We start from the raw sequence: 15,630 nt of genomic DNA on the forward strand, positions 1-15,630 counted from the left end.
TTGGAACATCTTTTGATTTTCTTGCCCTTTATCATGTTTATGCATATTCTGTCATTTCGCCACTCTTCTCTATTTGCATATATTGCTAAGAGCTCACCTAAGTCTCCAGGAGTCTCACGATAGCTTTTCGCACAGTGTTTTTATGGACATCCTCAGTGGTGAGGGGTTGCAGTGTGTTTCCCTTGCCCCCTCGCCTCCGCGATCGTTGTATGCAGGGAGGCTGTTTTGTCTCACATTTTACTTGAAGGGCGGTGCGAGCTAAAGTAGGCCAGCGTGACTGGTGAGTCGTGACTGGGAGCCTGTTGTTGACATCGGGTGCTCCGGCCCAGGGATAACGTGAGGGGCTCTTCTTCAGTGCTGCCTCTACTAAGCTGTTTCTGTTGGTCTGTGTTTCTCCCTGGCCTGCAGAGTGACGGCACACTGTTGGCTACAGGTTCCTATGATGGTTTTGCGAGAATATGGACAGAAGACGGTAAGTCCTGACTCCCTTGCGTTGGGGTCGGAGAGGAGGTGCTTGGTTGGTCATCATCCGGTGAACAGACCGAGGCTCGGAAGTCACCCTGCTTGCTGTGTTTGTGTTTTACGTACCAGGTAACCTGGCCAGCACCTTAGGCCAACATAAAGGCCCCATCTTTGCCTTGAAATGGAACAAGAAGGGGAATTACATTTTGAGTGCTGGAGTAGACAAAGTGAGTGTTTGCTTAAGATACGTTGCTGTGATCTGTAGATGCTTATTTGTGTTTAATCTCAGATAACATCATGCTTTCTATGAATTCTGAGAATTCTGCCTCCCGTTAAGAAATCAGAAGGATCTGTTTTGTTTCTGTGGTTTTGATCTTAGTGTTCATTTATAGCACATCGTGTCTTAATGTACTGTAGACTGCTCTACAGACCTTTATCAAAGCTCTCCCCCCGCCCACCACACCTTTTACTTTGAGGTTCATGGTTCACTGATGAAAGAAGAAAATCCCCAAATTGCATGTGTCCACTGCTTGAAGAAGCTCACTGGCGTGGGGTGTCCTCTGCATAAACTGACACCCCCCAGAGTGATTTTAGGAACACAAACGGTTTTCTCTCCCCAGGCTTCTGTTTTCCTAATCTGACGACTTGTTGCTTCGCGCTGTAGACCACAGGCTTCCCTGAGAGCAGGAGTAAGGTAGACACCCATGCGAGGGGCTGGGCTCACTGGGATGATACGGCCCTTTTCACACAGGGGGAAATGGAGCCCCAGAGAACTTCACTACTTTGCCTCGGGACACGTTGGTATAAAGGCGGACTGGAACTCAGGCCCTGGACGCCAATAACAGCTGCCCTTTAACTTTCACACTCCTCCAAAGAGTTCTTTCCATCTTCATCTCCTCCCTGCCCCTGAGGCCGGTTTTTACAATCATTTTGGATTTTCTGCCTGATTATCGTCTGTTTCTACCAGGCGATGAGCTGGATGGTTAGTGGAAATGCACATTTGGAATTCTAGTAGCCTCTGAGTCAGACCCTATCTGCCGTGATTAGTCAGCCATGGCAGGAATAATAGTCATGTTCTGTAAAGTGGTATATTCTCGGGGAGGAAATGTAATTTAGGGATGTTGGCTTTGACCTTCAGTGCCATGCTTAACCCAAAGTGGCTAAAATGTATTTCAGTTTCTTGAAAGCTTTTGTGTAAGGAATACTTTCTTTTGCCCAGTGTATAGTTAAGGTTAAAACATCAACAGGTTGTTACAGTTATTGATGTAGTATGTGAAACTGTATCAGAATTGTGAAAGGGTTTATATGTTCTCTGCCTTGCCAGATTTGTGAGTGGCTCAATTAAGAAAAAAGTTATACTCCATCAAACAAAAAATTGTTGGGAATTCCCTGGCAGTCCAGTGGTTAGGACTCCACACTTTCGCTGCCAAGGGCCCGGGTTCAGTTCCTGGTCGGGGAACTAAGATCCTATATAAGCTCTGCGGCACGACCCAAAAAAAAAAAATTGTTAATTGGTCTAGAGCTGGCCGAAAGTTTCAAAGATTACTCATTGCTCTGAGTATTTCCTCTGAAAATTACTGCTGTTGATACAAAATAGAACTAGTTCTTCTTAAAGTAAAATCTTTATTAAACGTCATTGATAGGGAGGTGTAAAGGTTCCAATTCAATTGAAAATTCCAGTTGATTAAGAATTAATTCCAGTGGTCTTCATCAAGCTACCAGATGGCTTCTTCCCTAAGTGTCTCCCAACATTAGTACGTTCGTAAGCATTTGTGATTTACTTTGTTTTCCGGGGAGGAGATCATTTTTTTTTTTCTCCTTATATATAGACCAATAAATCAGTGCCAGACCCCAGTGTAACCCAATTCTCTACTCTGTCTAGTGATCCCAATTCATGGAGTGACAGTCAGGGGAATTTTCAGAAATACCCCTTTCTGCAGCTTTTCTTTGGGAAAAGTGCCAAAAAGGTGTTTATCGTTACAGTTTTTTCAGTAGTTTTTCATGTTGGGGGAGACGGGGGATTTCCCACCAAAACTGGTAGTTTTGCGAGTATCAGTTACAGCTGCTGTGTCTGGTGGAGTAACCAGCGCGTGTGGCCAACTTCATGAGTGTGACCATCTGGGTCGTTAAGTGTAAGACACACCCTGGATTCCAAAGACACGGGTGAAAAGGAGAATGCCAAATATCTTGTTGATACGAGTATATTGATCTTATGTTGAAATGATAATATTTTCGCCATGCTGGAGTGAAATAAACTTTATCGTTAAAATTAGTTTTACTGGTTTCTTTTTTAATTTTTTAGTGTGGTGACTGAAAATTTTAAACCTTCTGTGTGACTTGCATGCTATTTATATACCGTTTATTGGACAGTGCTGCTTTAGAAAAAAGAGGGGCTCACTGCATTTTCTTGTATCATAAATTTTTCTAGAGAAAACTTTGCAAGAAGAATAGTAACTAACTTTTTTTTTTTTTTTTTTTTTGCGGAGCACAGACAACAATAATTTGGGATGCCCACACAGGAGAGGCCAAACAGCAGTTTCCGTTTCATTCCGGTGAGTATTTTTAAAATTTTCCCTTTTTATTCTTTGTCATTCAAAAATAATAATTCAGAGTCCTAGGAAGTGTCCCTTAAAGTAATGGTGAATGCTTAGAGGATGGTGTGCACGGAATACAGCTGGTAGGGAGGAAACCTTTCTCACAGGAAGCACTGCTCTTGAGGTCTCCAACATACAGATACCCTCAGCGCTCGTTTGCTCAAAAGTTTAAAGACAAAGCGGCGAACCAGCCCCAGACCTGGTGCGGGCTCCTTTCTGCTGCTGCCCCAAGGGCGCTGTGTCGGGGGCGTCCCCAAGGCCTCGCCCAGCATCGGCAGTTCACCCGGGAGGACTCCCAGGGCGTGCAGTTGAAGTCATAGCTCAGATGTATTACAGTAAAAGGATACAAAGCAATGTCAGCAGAGGGCAAAGGCACATGGGGCGAGATCCAGACCTTCCAAAGGTTGTCTCCCGACGGAGTCGCGTAGGACATGCTGGGTTCCCCCAGAAGCAAGCGGTGATCATGCGTGTGAAAGGTCGTGTAAAGTCTGCAGAGCCCGGTGCCCAGCATTTCTGGTTAGTAGGCACCCTATGCCCGCCTGCACCCGAATTCTTCACTCCCAGGAGGAGCGTGGGATTCAGTATAAACCACGTTGTTTGCACAGACGGTGGAAGCACAGAAGCTGTTCTTACCAGTTAGGGCACGGTGGGAAGTCCGAATTCCCAGACGCGGGCCAACGCCATCCTTGCCGCCAAGCCTTCCTACAGGGAGCAGTGTCGGGCCTGCAGTGGTCTTGCCTGCACGGACGTGTAGCTGCTGCTCTCGACCACACACGTCTCTGTGTGTGTGGGGTCCTCACCAGGCCACGTGGGGCAGCCAGGGGTCTAGGGGGCCCAGGTTCCCAGATTCCCACCTGATGCTTCGTGTTCCGTGTGACCCAGTCCTGTTGTGAGATGTGGTCTCTCACCTTAGGACAGAGATGGAAACTAATGAACTGTTAGGAGAAGCTGGCTTGAAGTTGACAGCAGGGAGTAGATGCCGCTTCCCTTCGAGGAGGCGTCGCCTCCATTGAGAGGGAATCGCTGAGTGTACAGGGTGAACGTTTACTGTGTCAGGTGGCCCCGAGACAGTGTTTAGGAGGGGATCAGAGGGCCTTTCCTGCTGGGTATTTCTGGGTGCCTGGTGATGGTCTGGACCAGAGGACTGGCCCCGAGGCCTCCCCCAGGCAGTGCATCTCCTCCGTGCCCAGGGCGGGCTCCACGCGGGGGACGTGGTCCTGCAGGGAGCAGACTATGAGGAAAGGTCCCGACAAGGCCTTGACACGACTGAGACGAATGCGTGGACGCCAGCGTCCGTTACTCCACGCGGCACGCCGTTCCCTCCTGACGGAGGCAGACCCGGGAGGCGCCGGGGTGCACCCCGCCACCCTGGAAAGGCAGCCCGTCTCTTCCACGGCTGTCCTTGGGACCACACCGGAGGCACCTGCTGGGGCTGCCGGTGAATTTTCTTATCGCTTTAGTCTGACACTGTTGATGATGTGGAAGTTGGTGAACATTTTATAGAATATATTTCCCCACCAGGAAACGGACAGGGCTCCAAGAGCAGGCAGCTTGGCATCCCAGCCTGTGTGTGTGTGTGTGTGTGTGTGTGTGTGTGTGTGTGTGTGTGTGTGTGTGTGTGTGTGTGTGTGTGTGTACCTGTGTATCTGTGTGTGTGTGTATGTGCCTGTGTGTGTGTGTGTATGTGCCTGTGTGTGTGTGTCTGTGTGTGTGTGCGCCTGTGTGTGTATCTGTGTGTGTGTGCGCCTGTGTGTGTATGTGTCTGTGTGTGTGTGTGTGTGCGCGCCTGTGTGTGTGTATGTGCCTGTGTGTGTGTGTGTTGGTGTATCTGTGTGTGTGTATGTGCCTGTGTGTGTCTGTGTATGTGTCTGTGTGTGTGTGTGCGCCTGTGTGTGTATCTGTGTGTGTGTGTGCCTGTGTGTGTATCTGTGTGTGTGTGTGCCTGTGTGTGTATGTGTGTGTGCGTATGTGTCTGTGTGTGTGTGTGTGCCTGTGTGTGTGTGTGTGTTTGGAGCGGGCAGCATATACAAAGCATTCACCACTGTCTAGCTCCGCAGTATTTCTGTCATCCCATAAGGAGACCCCTTACCCATGAAGAACTCACTCTCCATTCCCGCTTTCCCCGGTCCCTGGCAACCCGGTCTCCAGGTTTTGATGTGTGTGTGTCATCTCCATGTCAGACACCTATGCTGTAGACTCTGTAGACCAAAGCAAGTGAGTCTGGTGGGTTTCCATCGTGCTTGGCATAAATCCCAAGACCGTCCCTACCTTTGTTGTCGGGAGGGATGCAGTGACAGGGCAGAGTCGTAGAACACCAGGTGTGCTGACTTCTGTGCTCATGTGATGGGAGAATATCTGTAATGAAGAGAGCTCTGGCTTCTGTTTTTCAGAGAATGATTTGCCCAAAATAGCCATCAGTAAGGTTCGTCTAACAGTTTTATCTTAAGAGTTCGTGTATCAAGTCTTCCAGCGGAATATAATATTCCCAGAGCATTCCCAAGGTCCATGGAATGGCTTTCCATCCCACAGACCACATGTCTCTTGTGTCCTGAGAGAGCTTCTCACCTGCAGTTCTGCTGCCCATGAGGTCGACCCATATCCCATTGCTGGGTCAGGAAGCTCCGTGTGTTATTTGCTCTTTCTTTGTAGTGTCAAGTGGTGTGGTAGAGACTGTCCAAGATGGAAGAAAAGAAAGGGTGCTGTTTTTCAGGATGAAGCACAGGCAGGGAGAGCGGTAGGGGCACCTTTCCTTAGCATTTGGTGGGTAGATCTGTGAAACTGCCTCGCCCCGTAGGTGTTCATCATGAAGGCCTGGTGGGGGGCGTCAGCTGTTCACCATCAGCAGGAAGTGTTAGCTCAGAGCCTAACGGTGTTCCACCGCTCAGCAGTGACAAGGAACAGGTTACCAATAGACTATCGATAACACACGACGGCTTGGATAGGTTCTCAAGGGGGTTCTGCTGCGTGGAAAAAGCCAGTCTCCAAGGGTCACCTGCTGGATGATGCCATTTACGTAACATTCTCGAAATGACGAAATTTTAGATGTGGAGCCAGAGTTTAGGGGTGGTCCAGGGAGGGCGTGGTGTGCTGATGACGTGGCACAGGGAGGTCCTCGTGGTGATGGAACAGGGTTCCGGATCTCAACTGCGGTGGTCGTTACACAGGCCTGCGCGTGTGATCAAGCAGTGCAGCACTTCACACTTGGCGCCCATTCACCTTCTGGGTCTGGGCGTTGTACTGTAGGGGCATAAAGTGCCACCAGTGGGGGAAGGGTACAACGTGGGGCCTGTTACATCTTCGCAGCATCCTGCGATTCTGTGAGCATTTCAAAATTAAAAGTTTTTTTTTTTTTAAAAAGCGAAGTAATGCTTGGCTGCACCTAGAGTGCTGCTGATGGTCAAACATCATTGGCCAAGTGTGGGCAGGGAGGCCACGCAGACCCCCAGAATAGCTTAGCCCTGTTACCTGTCCCCGCCCACACTGGATGGTGAGCTCCTGGGGGGAGGGCAGGGTCCTGGCAGCACCATCGACGCAGAATGGGGCCAGACACCTGAGTACACAGCATCCTCTGTTGAGATGGCAGGGGTTCAGCGCACGTTAATTCTTACGGCCAGGTGCTGCTCACCATCCCCTGAAACGCCCGCCAGATTGTCGCTCTTCCAGGCGTCTTAATTGCACACCCCACTGCAGAGGCTGGCCCGGGAGTTTGTGATTTGGCTCGTGTAGTGTTGTAAACAGGAGCAGCTGCGGCTTTGCTCTTTGCTCTCTGGCTCCCAGGAACATGCTTCTGACCAAATGGATCCGGTTCCTTTGTTCCACTGGGCACGCGTGGGAAATGCAGCAGAAACCGGGGGCCTGTGCTGAACCGCTCCGCAGGGGGTGTGACGCACAGAGATGCGCGCCCTGGGTTGTTGAAAAAGCCAGTGCTGCGTCCCGGCCAGATCCTCCCACCTGTAGCCTCTGTGTGGGGACAGAGCTGGACAGGGGAGCTAAGGGGACCCAGCCCTGCAGCTGTGGAAGGCTGGCGCATGTGCACGGGCGCACTTCTTACCTGAAGGCTGAGCCTGGGAGGGGGCAGTCCGAGTTAGCGTATCCTGAGGAAGCTGGATTCTTCTCCCAATTCAGTGCTGACCTGCCTGTAAGAAACACACGTGGGACACGGTTAGGGACCGATCTGTCGATGAAGATCTCACCAGGGGCTTGCAGGACTTAACCCTCTGTTTGCCCAGAAGCAAGGAAGTGTGTGGAGAGAACAAAGATGCTGAGTAGTCTCCCGGGGAGGTTGGGAGAAGGGAAGAGGGCCGTCACCATCCCCGCAACCTCACAGAGGTCTTGGAGCCGCTTGCCCCTGAGAAAGGTTCAGGAGCCAGAGGCAGTGTTCATCATAAGGTCACTTGTGTCCCCTCAGGGGTTCTTGTCAACGGTAAGCATCCTCCAGTTGGTGGAATGCATTAATTGTGTGGTGGGGGACTTTTTTGGGCCGTGGCACGTGGCCTGTGGGATTTCAGTTCCCCGGCCAGGGATCGAACCCGGGCCCTCGGCAGTGAGAGCACAGAGTCCTAACCGCTGGACCACCGGGGAATTCCCTGTGGGAGATTTTCTCAGTGCGGATACCTTGAACAGAGGGTGTGAAATCTTTTTCCTCTCCTCTGTATCCAGTCAGCCCAGCACAGTGATATTCCTGGGAGCAGCAAGGTGCCGGAGCAGGCGGCGTGCTTCTCGCCAGCCCTGTCTCACCTGCGCCGGGGGAGTAGGCGGCGTGCTTCTCCCCTGCCCTGTCTCACCTGCGCCGGGGGAGTAGGCGGCGTGCTTCTCGCCTGCCCTGTCTCACCTGCGCCGGGGGAGTAGGCGGCGTGCTTCTCGCCTGCCCTGTCTCACCTGCGCCGGGGGAGTAGGCGGCGTGCTTCTCGCCTGCCCTGTCTCACCTGCGCCGGGGGAGTAGGCGGCGTGCTTCTCGCCTGCCCTGTCTCACCTGCGCCGGGGGAGTAGGCGGCGTGCTTCTCGCCTGCCCTGTCTCACCTGCGCCGGGGGAGTAGGCGGCGTGCTTCTCGCCTGCCCTGTCTCACCTGCGCCGGGGGAGTAGGCGGCGTGCTTCTCGCCTGCCCTGTCTCACCTGCGCCGGGGGAGTAGGCGGCGTGCTTCTCGCCTGCCCTGTCTCACCTGCGCCGGGGAAGCGAGCGGCTGTGTGCTTCTGGCACCTGCGGCGTCGCAGGGTCTCTCTCTGTAGGCCTCTGGTCATCCCTGCAGATGTGAAGGACAGACTTCACGGTCTGCGAGGGACGGAGGCTGAGTTCACACTGGGGGTGCGGCTTTACCTTGTCCTTAGGCCTCTTGGCTGTGCTGTTACTTCTGCCAAGCCTCCTGAGCTGTGTGCACAGCTGCTGACTGCGCGTGTCCCCCCTGACCATGTGCTGCTCCACAGCCCCTGCCCTCGACGTGGATTGGCAGAACAACACTGCCTTCGCCTCCTGTAGCACAGACATGTGCATCCACGTCTGCAGACTCGGCTCTGACCGCCCGGTCAAGACGTTCCAGGGGCACACGGTGAGTGCGACTTCTGACTGCGGGCTGAGGTTCACGCGCAGGTGCCGGGAGGCGGGAGCGGCTGCTCTGTGCCGGGGGTTAAAGGGCACCGTGACTGCAGACCAGTTCTCTGCAGCCCATTGCTCCTGGGGCTGTTGTAGCCATCTCAGGTGATCGGCTAACCCAGGTATCCAGCTGGGGCCCATTGCTCCTGGGGCTGTTGTAGCCATCTCAGGTGATCGGCTAACCCAGGTATCCCATCTGGGCAGGCAGTGTAAAAAAAAAAGTGGCCTGAGATGAGCCAGATGTTGGATTTTGCAGGAAAGACTTTAAAGTAGCTATTATTAGACTATATGAGGACATAAAGGAAAGGCTGTTTGTAATGAGTGAACAGATGGGGAAGGGCAGCAGAGGAAGGAAAACTGTTCTTAAAACAGTCAAGTGGAAATCTCAGAATTGAGAGGTAGAGTGTCTGAAGTGAAAATCTTAATGGATGGTGGAGAGGTTGCAGAAATAAGGTTAGTAAACCTGAAGAGAGATCATAGAAAGTAGCCAATTTGAAGAATTGGTAAACGATTGAACAAATGAATAGAGGCTTAGTGACCTATGAGACAGTATGAAGCACTCTAGCATATATGTGTAGTGGAGAGAGAAGAAAAGAGAATGGAACAGAAAAATTATTTGAAACAATGATTTTGCCAAATTTTCCTAAATTTGGTGGAAAACATCAACATTCAATCCAAGAAACTCAGACACCACCTGACTTCTCACTGAATTCCTTTTTTTAATTAATTAATTTTTTTATCGAGTATCGTTGATTTACGGTATTATGTAAGTTTCAGGTGTACAACATAGCGATTCACATTTTTAAAGATTATAATCTATTTATAGTTATTATAAAATATTGGGTATATTCCCTGTGCTGTACAATATATCCTTGTAGCTTATTTATTTTATACATAATAGTCTGTACCTCTTAATCCCCTACCCCTGTCTTGCCCCCCTCCCCCTTCCCTCTCCCCAGCAATAACCGTTATCTTGTTCTCTGTATCTGTGAATCTGCTTCTTTTTTCTTATATTCACTAGTTTGTTGTATTTTTTTAGATTCCACATGTAAGTGATAGCATATGATACTTGTCTGACTTAGCTCACTAAGCATAATACCCTCCAAGTTCATGTTGTTGCCACTGGCAGAATTTCATTCTTTTCTTGTCTGAGTAGTATTCCGTGTGTGTGTGTGTGTGTGTGTGTGTGTGTGTGTGTGTACCACATCTTCTTTATCCATTCATCTATTGATGGACACTTAGGTTGCTTCCATGTCTTGGCTATTGTAAGTAACGCTGCTGTGAACATTGGGGTGCATGTGTCTTTTCAAATTAGCATTTTTGCCCTCTTTGGATGTATCATCAGATTCCCCAGCATAGCCCATGAGGCTCTTCACAGCCTTCCCCTGGCAGGTCCCTCTCGTGTGCAACGCCCCCGCCTCTACCCTGGTCCTCCTGGAGGACCTGTTGGCTTTGAGCACCTCACACCTGCACTGCTCCCCACCTTTGACTCACAGCATCCCTTGCCACTAACTTACCTGACATAAACTGCATTGTCCTTGGCACTTGCCTGTTTCCTTAGTACCCACTTTTTCCAGCTTCTGTCCCTACAGGTCCCTGCTTCCAAAAGAAGGTTCTTTCAAAGCCCAGGGAGCAATTGTCCTGTTAACATCTTGTCGTGGCTATAAACAGACCGTTCTTTTTTAATTTTTCTGACCTAAACTTATTTCTCCTCTACTCCTAGACTGTCCCCGAGCTCTTACTAGGAAATCTTTGTGACTTCCCAGCTGACCCGTTTGGGACTTTTGTGCCATCGCACCACCTGGCTCTTTAAACGGGTCTCATTGCAACCCATCATTGCACACAAGCTATGAGCTAAATGTAGTCGAGCTGATTTCTTCCCGAGACCCTGTGAGCCGTTCCTGGATGCTTTCTGGGAATTGTGACTTGGGCTGCAGAGGGAGGGAGAGGAAAGTCCACTTTCACCCTGGAAGGTGGGAGGGGGTTCGACTGGGGACAGTCAATGGGCACCAGCTCCCTCTTGCAGGCAGGCCCTTGGAGATGCACCCTCGGGTTCTATTCTCAGCAGTTACACTCAGAGCCACCCACGCTGCTCTTGTCCCTGGTACGCACCTCTCACCAGGCACGGCTTCTCTTGGTGTCCTCCTGGGTCCGCTTGCCTGTGCACACACACTCAGTCCGACCTCCTCGACCTCCCTGGCTCACCCACAGGCCTGCTCCCTGTATTGCAGGCTCCAATGCCTCCCTTTTTTCTGGGCCTTCCACCACGGGTACCACATGGAGCACAGACGCACTTACCCCTCCCTGTCTCGCACCGTTCAACACTCAGTGCCCTTAGCAAGTAGCGTGACCATTACAATTTATCATCCAAACCAGAGCACTTAGCAGCGTGGGATTAATTGGGAAGTTAATTATGAGTGTGAAATGAGTTAATTGTTAGGCTGGAGCAACAGGCATGAGAGAACGGGACGGGGCGCCACGGTCCCCCTACTAGAAACGGGAGGCCCGAGACCCGCGGCTGGCTCCCGCCGTCTCTCCCCGGCCCACCGCGCCGGGCACATCATTCCTTGCCTCCACTCAGCTGCAGGCGGCTCCCTTGCCCGCGGGAGCATTTGCCTTCGTCCTCCAGGATTTAGCCTCGAGGTCCCCTGGCCCCCAGAACCGGAAGGCTGCCTGCAGCCTTGTTCCTTTCTGCGCCTGCCCCCGGTCCACATTGCACACTGGCCTGCCTGCCAGAGCTTTCCATATGTGCCGAGTTACAGCATTCTGTTTACTTGGCTGTTTGCTCTGGAAATAGCCAAGTAAGCTGTGCTCGTCTGCGTGTGTGTGTTCAGGTCACATCGTCTTGGGCCTGGGTTACCCCTCTGGTAACCTTGCTTCTTTACGTTTCCTCCCCCTCCACTCAGCACCAAAAGAGAGATGTCCTGACAGATTTAGACAGAGCGGGTAGCTGCTGTATTAAGAGTGAGCAGGAAAATGACTTTCCAATCAGCTTTAAAATAACTCACTGGTCTTCCTGGTTTTATGTGCTGCCCTTACTCTGTGTAAATTCATTTGGCTTCCTTCCTACTTGTGATTTTTTTTTTTTTTTTTTTTTTCCTTAGAGAAATAAGATGAGGGTGGCTGGTTATGTGTGGCATACGGGCCGTGCGTTTTGTATAAATGAGCAAGGCGGGCGGGGTGAGGCAAAGGCGAATATGCATGCGCTCTGGGGCGAGTTCTTTTCTATCCAGGGGGGATGCAGGTAGGCTTTCTGCAGAGGACAGCGCGCTCCTTCCCCCTGCTGGAAGGCTATGTTACTACTCCCAGGCCTGCCTTTCTTTTTGAAACCCTTTGCTCTCTTTCAGAATGAGGTCAACGCCATCAAATGGGATCCTTCTGGGATGTTGCTAGCATCCTGCTCTGATGACATGACGTTAAAGGTAAAGCATTCTAAACGGCTGGGCCATTTGACCCCAGGCGACCCCCTGTACTCAATGCTGGTCTTAGCATTCACTGCTCCTCCAGCTGGATGTTCTGTTCCGAGCACTGTTCCCACCTCTGTCACCTTTCCTCTTTGCAAATGACAGGTCACTGTCCCGCAGTGACCTCCTGCTTATCAGTCAAGGGTCCTGCCGAGCAGCCTTCCCTTCCCGCGGCCTTTCTCATGGGCGCCCCCTGGTGTTCGGCCGGCCCCTCTGCTGGCCAGTTTGCCGGCTGCCCACCGCACTGGGCGTGAGCTTCCCAAAGGCAGGAACCTGAGGAACGCTCCCAGCAGGGATGGATGGTGGTGAACCTCCGCCGGTGGGAGAAGCAGCCGTTGCTCACCTTGTTCCCAACGTGTTCTCTAGATCTGGAGTATGAAGCAGGATACGTGTGTCCATGACCTTCAAGCTCACAGCAAAGAGATATATACCATAAAGTGGAGTCCCACCGGGCCAGCCACCAGCAACCCAAACTCCAGCATCATGCTAGCAAGGTAAAGGGAAGACAGCCCTCAGCCCGGTCTCGGTTCCTGAAAGCAACCTTGCTCACTGCGGCTGAGCCAGCAACATGGCCGGTAAAAGTTATTCATATCCAGGGAGCCCAGAAAATATTGCCAAGTTGTCTTCCAAATGTGTTTACGCCCTTCCAAAGTAAATGGAGAGGCAGCTGATTTTGAAAGGGCCCCAAGATACAAATTATCACGTGACGGCTAACTTGAGGTAAGGACGGTCTTAACCATGAGGCTGGTGGGAGGAATCAGTATATGTCCAGGCTCCCGGCACTTGGCTTTCCTGATGGAGAAAGGAAACAATTCAGCTTGGACCTTGGGCTTGGTGTGCTTGGTTCAACTTGGAGCTGCAGCTGGTGAGAATGCTGAATGGTGATAACGTCTCCCCAGCCGCAGCCAGATCTGACCTAACTGTTTATAGAGTGAACCCCCTAAGACACCAGCATTGGAGGCAGAGGAGTGGCTAGTCAGTCAGATGCCAGAATTGAAAAGAGTGGTTATACGTCACCACAGTGGCCTCCGCAGAACTACATCACCTAGGCTGCGGTCAGCAGACTTGTCATCGGACCCCATGCAGGATATAATGTTCCAATCCCAGTATGATATTTTAACGCGAACCTTTAGAAGAACGAACTAAAGAGATCCTGAGGCTGAATTTCCGGATTACTTAGGGGTCCGGAGACCATGAGCCAACAAAGCGTGGGTGTTTGTTTAGCCTGGGAAAGACCAGGCTTGGAAGGAATGTTTCCCTGCCAGGAAGCAGCAGTGGGTTTGTTCTGTATAGCTGCAGAGAGCAGGGTTGTGGGGGGAAGTGGCAGTTGGCACGGCCCTCCTATAAATGAGGGAGAGCCCTCCGTCTTTGCTGTGTAGCCGTGGGGTGGGCGGCCTCGCCAGGCAGCAAGGACTCTTGTTACTTAAAAGACCGACCCCAGGCCATCTCTTAGAAAACACTGGACTGAAGTCCCACATCAGCTGAAAGGCCGATCCAGAAAAACACCAAGGCCATTACTCTCTTATTTCAAGTAATTGTCCTGAAATCCACTTAAATGTCTAGGATGCAGAACGCTATCTTTTCTCCTTTCTTTTATAACTTGGAAGGTGCTTTGTATCGCGTAGCTCCCGTTAACGAGCGTAAGCCGCCCTTCTAGTTAACAAGCATACGGGGACACGCCGCTGCCTGCAAGTCCCTGCAGAGAACGAATGCCGGGTAAAGCATCTTCGTGCTGTGTACTCTTCTTTCCAGTTTGGAAATTACTAAAAGTTGCAGCTCCCAGGAGTGTGATTGTGTATTTGGATGCGATTATATTTTAATTCTGTATTCGCTCAGTTTGCTATTTCCCCAAATACGGCTCTCAGCATTATTTTAGTTGGCAACGATAGATGTTGTGTTGTAAGTTGTGGGAGCACTTTAGAAAATGTAGTGAATACAAAAGTACATATCATTCATATCTTAGAAAAACGCACAGACAAATGAGTGTGGATGTCAATTTGTTTCCCTCATAACAGCACCCAAAAAAAGAAGGAGAAGATCTGTTTTACGACCGTGGCTTTGTTTTCAGTATATCTGGTTCACGTTTTAGAAGAGGAAGAGTGTACCCGCTTGTTGTCTCTCGAAACGTAAGAGCCAGGAAAGGAAAGCAGCGCCCGCTGTCCGTGCCGCGTCTTAGGGAAGCAGTCGGGAAGCCGCGTGTGTTGTGGTGATGTTTTCTCTCCCGTCTCTGCAGTGCTTCGTTCGATTCTACAGTTCGACTGTGGGACGTGGAGCGGGGCTTTTGCATCCACACGCTCACCAAACACCAGGAGCCGGTCTACAGTGTAGCTTTCAGCCCCGACGGGAAGCACTTGGCCAGCGGCTCCTTTGACAAGTGTGTGCACATCTGGAACACGCAGGTAACCCCCGATTCCCACCGCCCAGTCCTCTCCAGAGGGAGCGCCCCCATTGTCATGTTTTCGGTGGCCCACGCCCGGAACGGCAATCAGGGAATGGGTGCGTGCTCAGGAATGCCTGACCTTGGACGCGGAGCCCTGACACAAACCCCAGCTCCCCGCGTGGAGCCCAGACCCAGTGCCCTCTGCCCTGTGCTCCGTGTGGGCGGGCGGTCTTCCCCGCCAGGGACGCCCATCGACTCGTTACTTTTTCTGAGTCCTTGGCAGGTATGCCTTCCACCTGACACTTCCTTCTCTTGGGCCTGAGGAGTCACCTGGAAACTCGTAACCCAGTGATCTTCCCACCTGAGACGCTGCCCTGTGGGTACTAAGGTCTAGGTCGGAAGCGTCCTTCCATCCGAGCTTTCCGGGGGAACGGCCGTCCGGGGTGAGGCCAGCCCCGACCGCCTCTGCTCCACACCAGCTCCTGTAGCTTCTTCAGGGAACAGATCAAGGGCCATGAGGAATATTTGTTGGCTGTTGTCTCGGCATTTTGATTTTTTGAAGGGAAGTGTTTTATGTTTGGGTAGCAGCGGGAATGTCACTGTTGGTTACGCTGTCACAGAAGTAAAAGGAGATGGTATTTGAGTATACTGGGCTCTTGGGTCTCCTGCTAATGGAAGAGAGAAATGTGCTATGGGAGGAATCACTGCAGACAGCCAGCGATCCATTCTGTGTGGCCTCAGGATGGATGAAGTGGCCTCTCCTCTCCTGGTTTTTTGGGGGGGTTTTTTTTGTTTCGTTTTGTCTTTTGTTTTTGTATTTTTTTGGCCGCCCCGTGCAGCACACGGGATGTTAGTTCCCCGACCAGGGATTGAACTCGTGCCCCCTGCAGTGGAAGCGCAGAGTCCTAACCACTGGACCGCCAGGGAAGTCCCTCCCCTCCTGCTTGATTCCCACGCTCCTTCGTGATTCCTTTAGGCCTGGGTGGCATTCAGATGAATGCACTTTCTCAAGCGCACGCCCCCTTGTGGTTGGTGCAGGGAGGTGGTACGGGAGCCATGTTAACTGGCGTGGGCCCGCGGGTGGTCCACTGAGACCTCAGGCTTTCCAGGAGCCGCCTCATGTGGTCACGTCTTCCCGGTGA

General features: G+C 51.5%; 1 protein-coding gene and 1 non-coding gene across 6 annotated transcripts in view; one reads left to right on the forward strand and one right to left on the reverse strand.

Annotated features, from left to right (window-relative positions):
* Nucleotides 1-15,630, forward strand: part of TBL1X (transducin beta like 1 X-linked) — a 223,459-nt gene that overhangs the window by 204,512 nt on the left and 3,317 nt on the right. For 4 of the 5 annotated variants that reach the window (XM_057537877.1, XM_057537879.1, XM_057537878.1 and 1 more), the window contains 8 exons: nucleotides 409-472; nucleotides 592-689; nucleotides 2,954-3,014; nucleotides 8,479-8,600; nucleotides 11,992-12,066; nucleotides 12,475-12,602; nucleotides 14,124-14,234; nucleotides 14,342-14,507. In XM_057537877.1, the coding sequence (XP_057393860.1) occupies nucleotides 409-472; nucleotides 592-689; nucleotides 2,954-3,014; nucleotides 8,479-8,600; nucleotides 11,992-12,066; nucleotides 12,475-12,602; nucleotides 14,124-14,234; nucleotides 14,342-14,507 (825 nt within the window). The remainder of the gene's footprint in view (nucleotides 1-408; nucleotides 473-591; nucleotides 690-2,953; nucleotides 3,015-8,478; nucleotides 8,601-11,991; nucleotides 12,067-12,474; nucleotides 12,603-14,123; nucleotides 14,235-14,341; nucleotides 14,508-15,630) is intronic. The other variant, XM_057537880.1, reaches the window with a different exon arrangement.
* TRNAE-CUC (transfer RNA glutamic acid (anticodon CUC)) lies at nucleotides 7,565-7,637 on the reverse strand. The gene has a single exon. It is a non-coding gene; the product is annotated as a tRNA-Glu (tRNA).

Source organism: Balaenoptera acutorostrata, chromosome X, assembly GCF_949987535.1.
Source record: "Balaenoptera acutorostrata chromosome X, mBalAcu1.1, whole genome shotgun sequence".
In the NCBI taxonomy this organism is placed as follows: Eukaryota; Metazoa; Chordata; class Mammalia; order Artiodactyla; family Balaenopteridae; genus Balaenoptera; species Balaenoptera acutorostrata.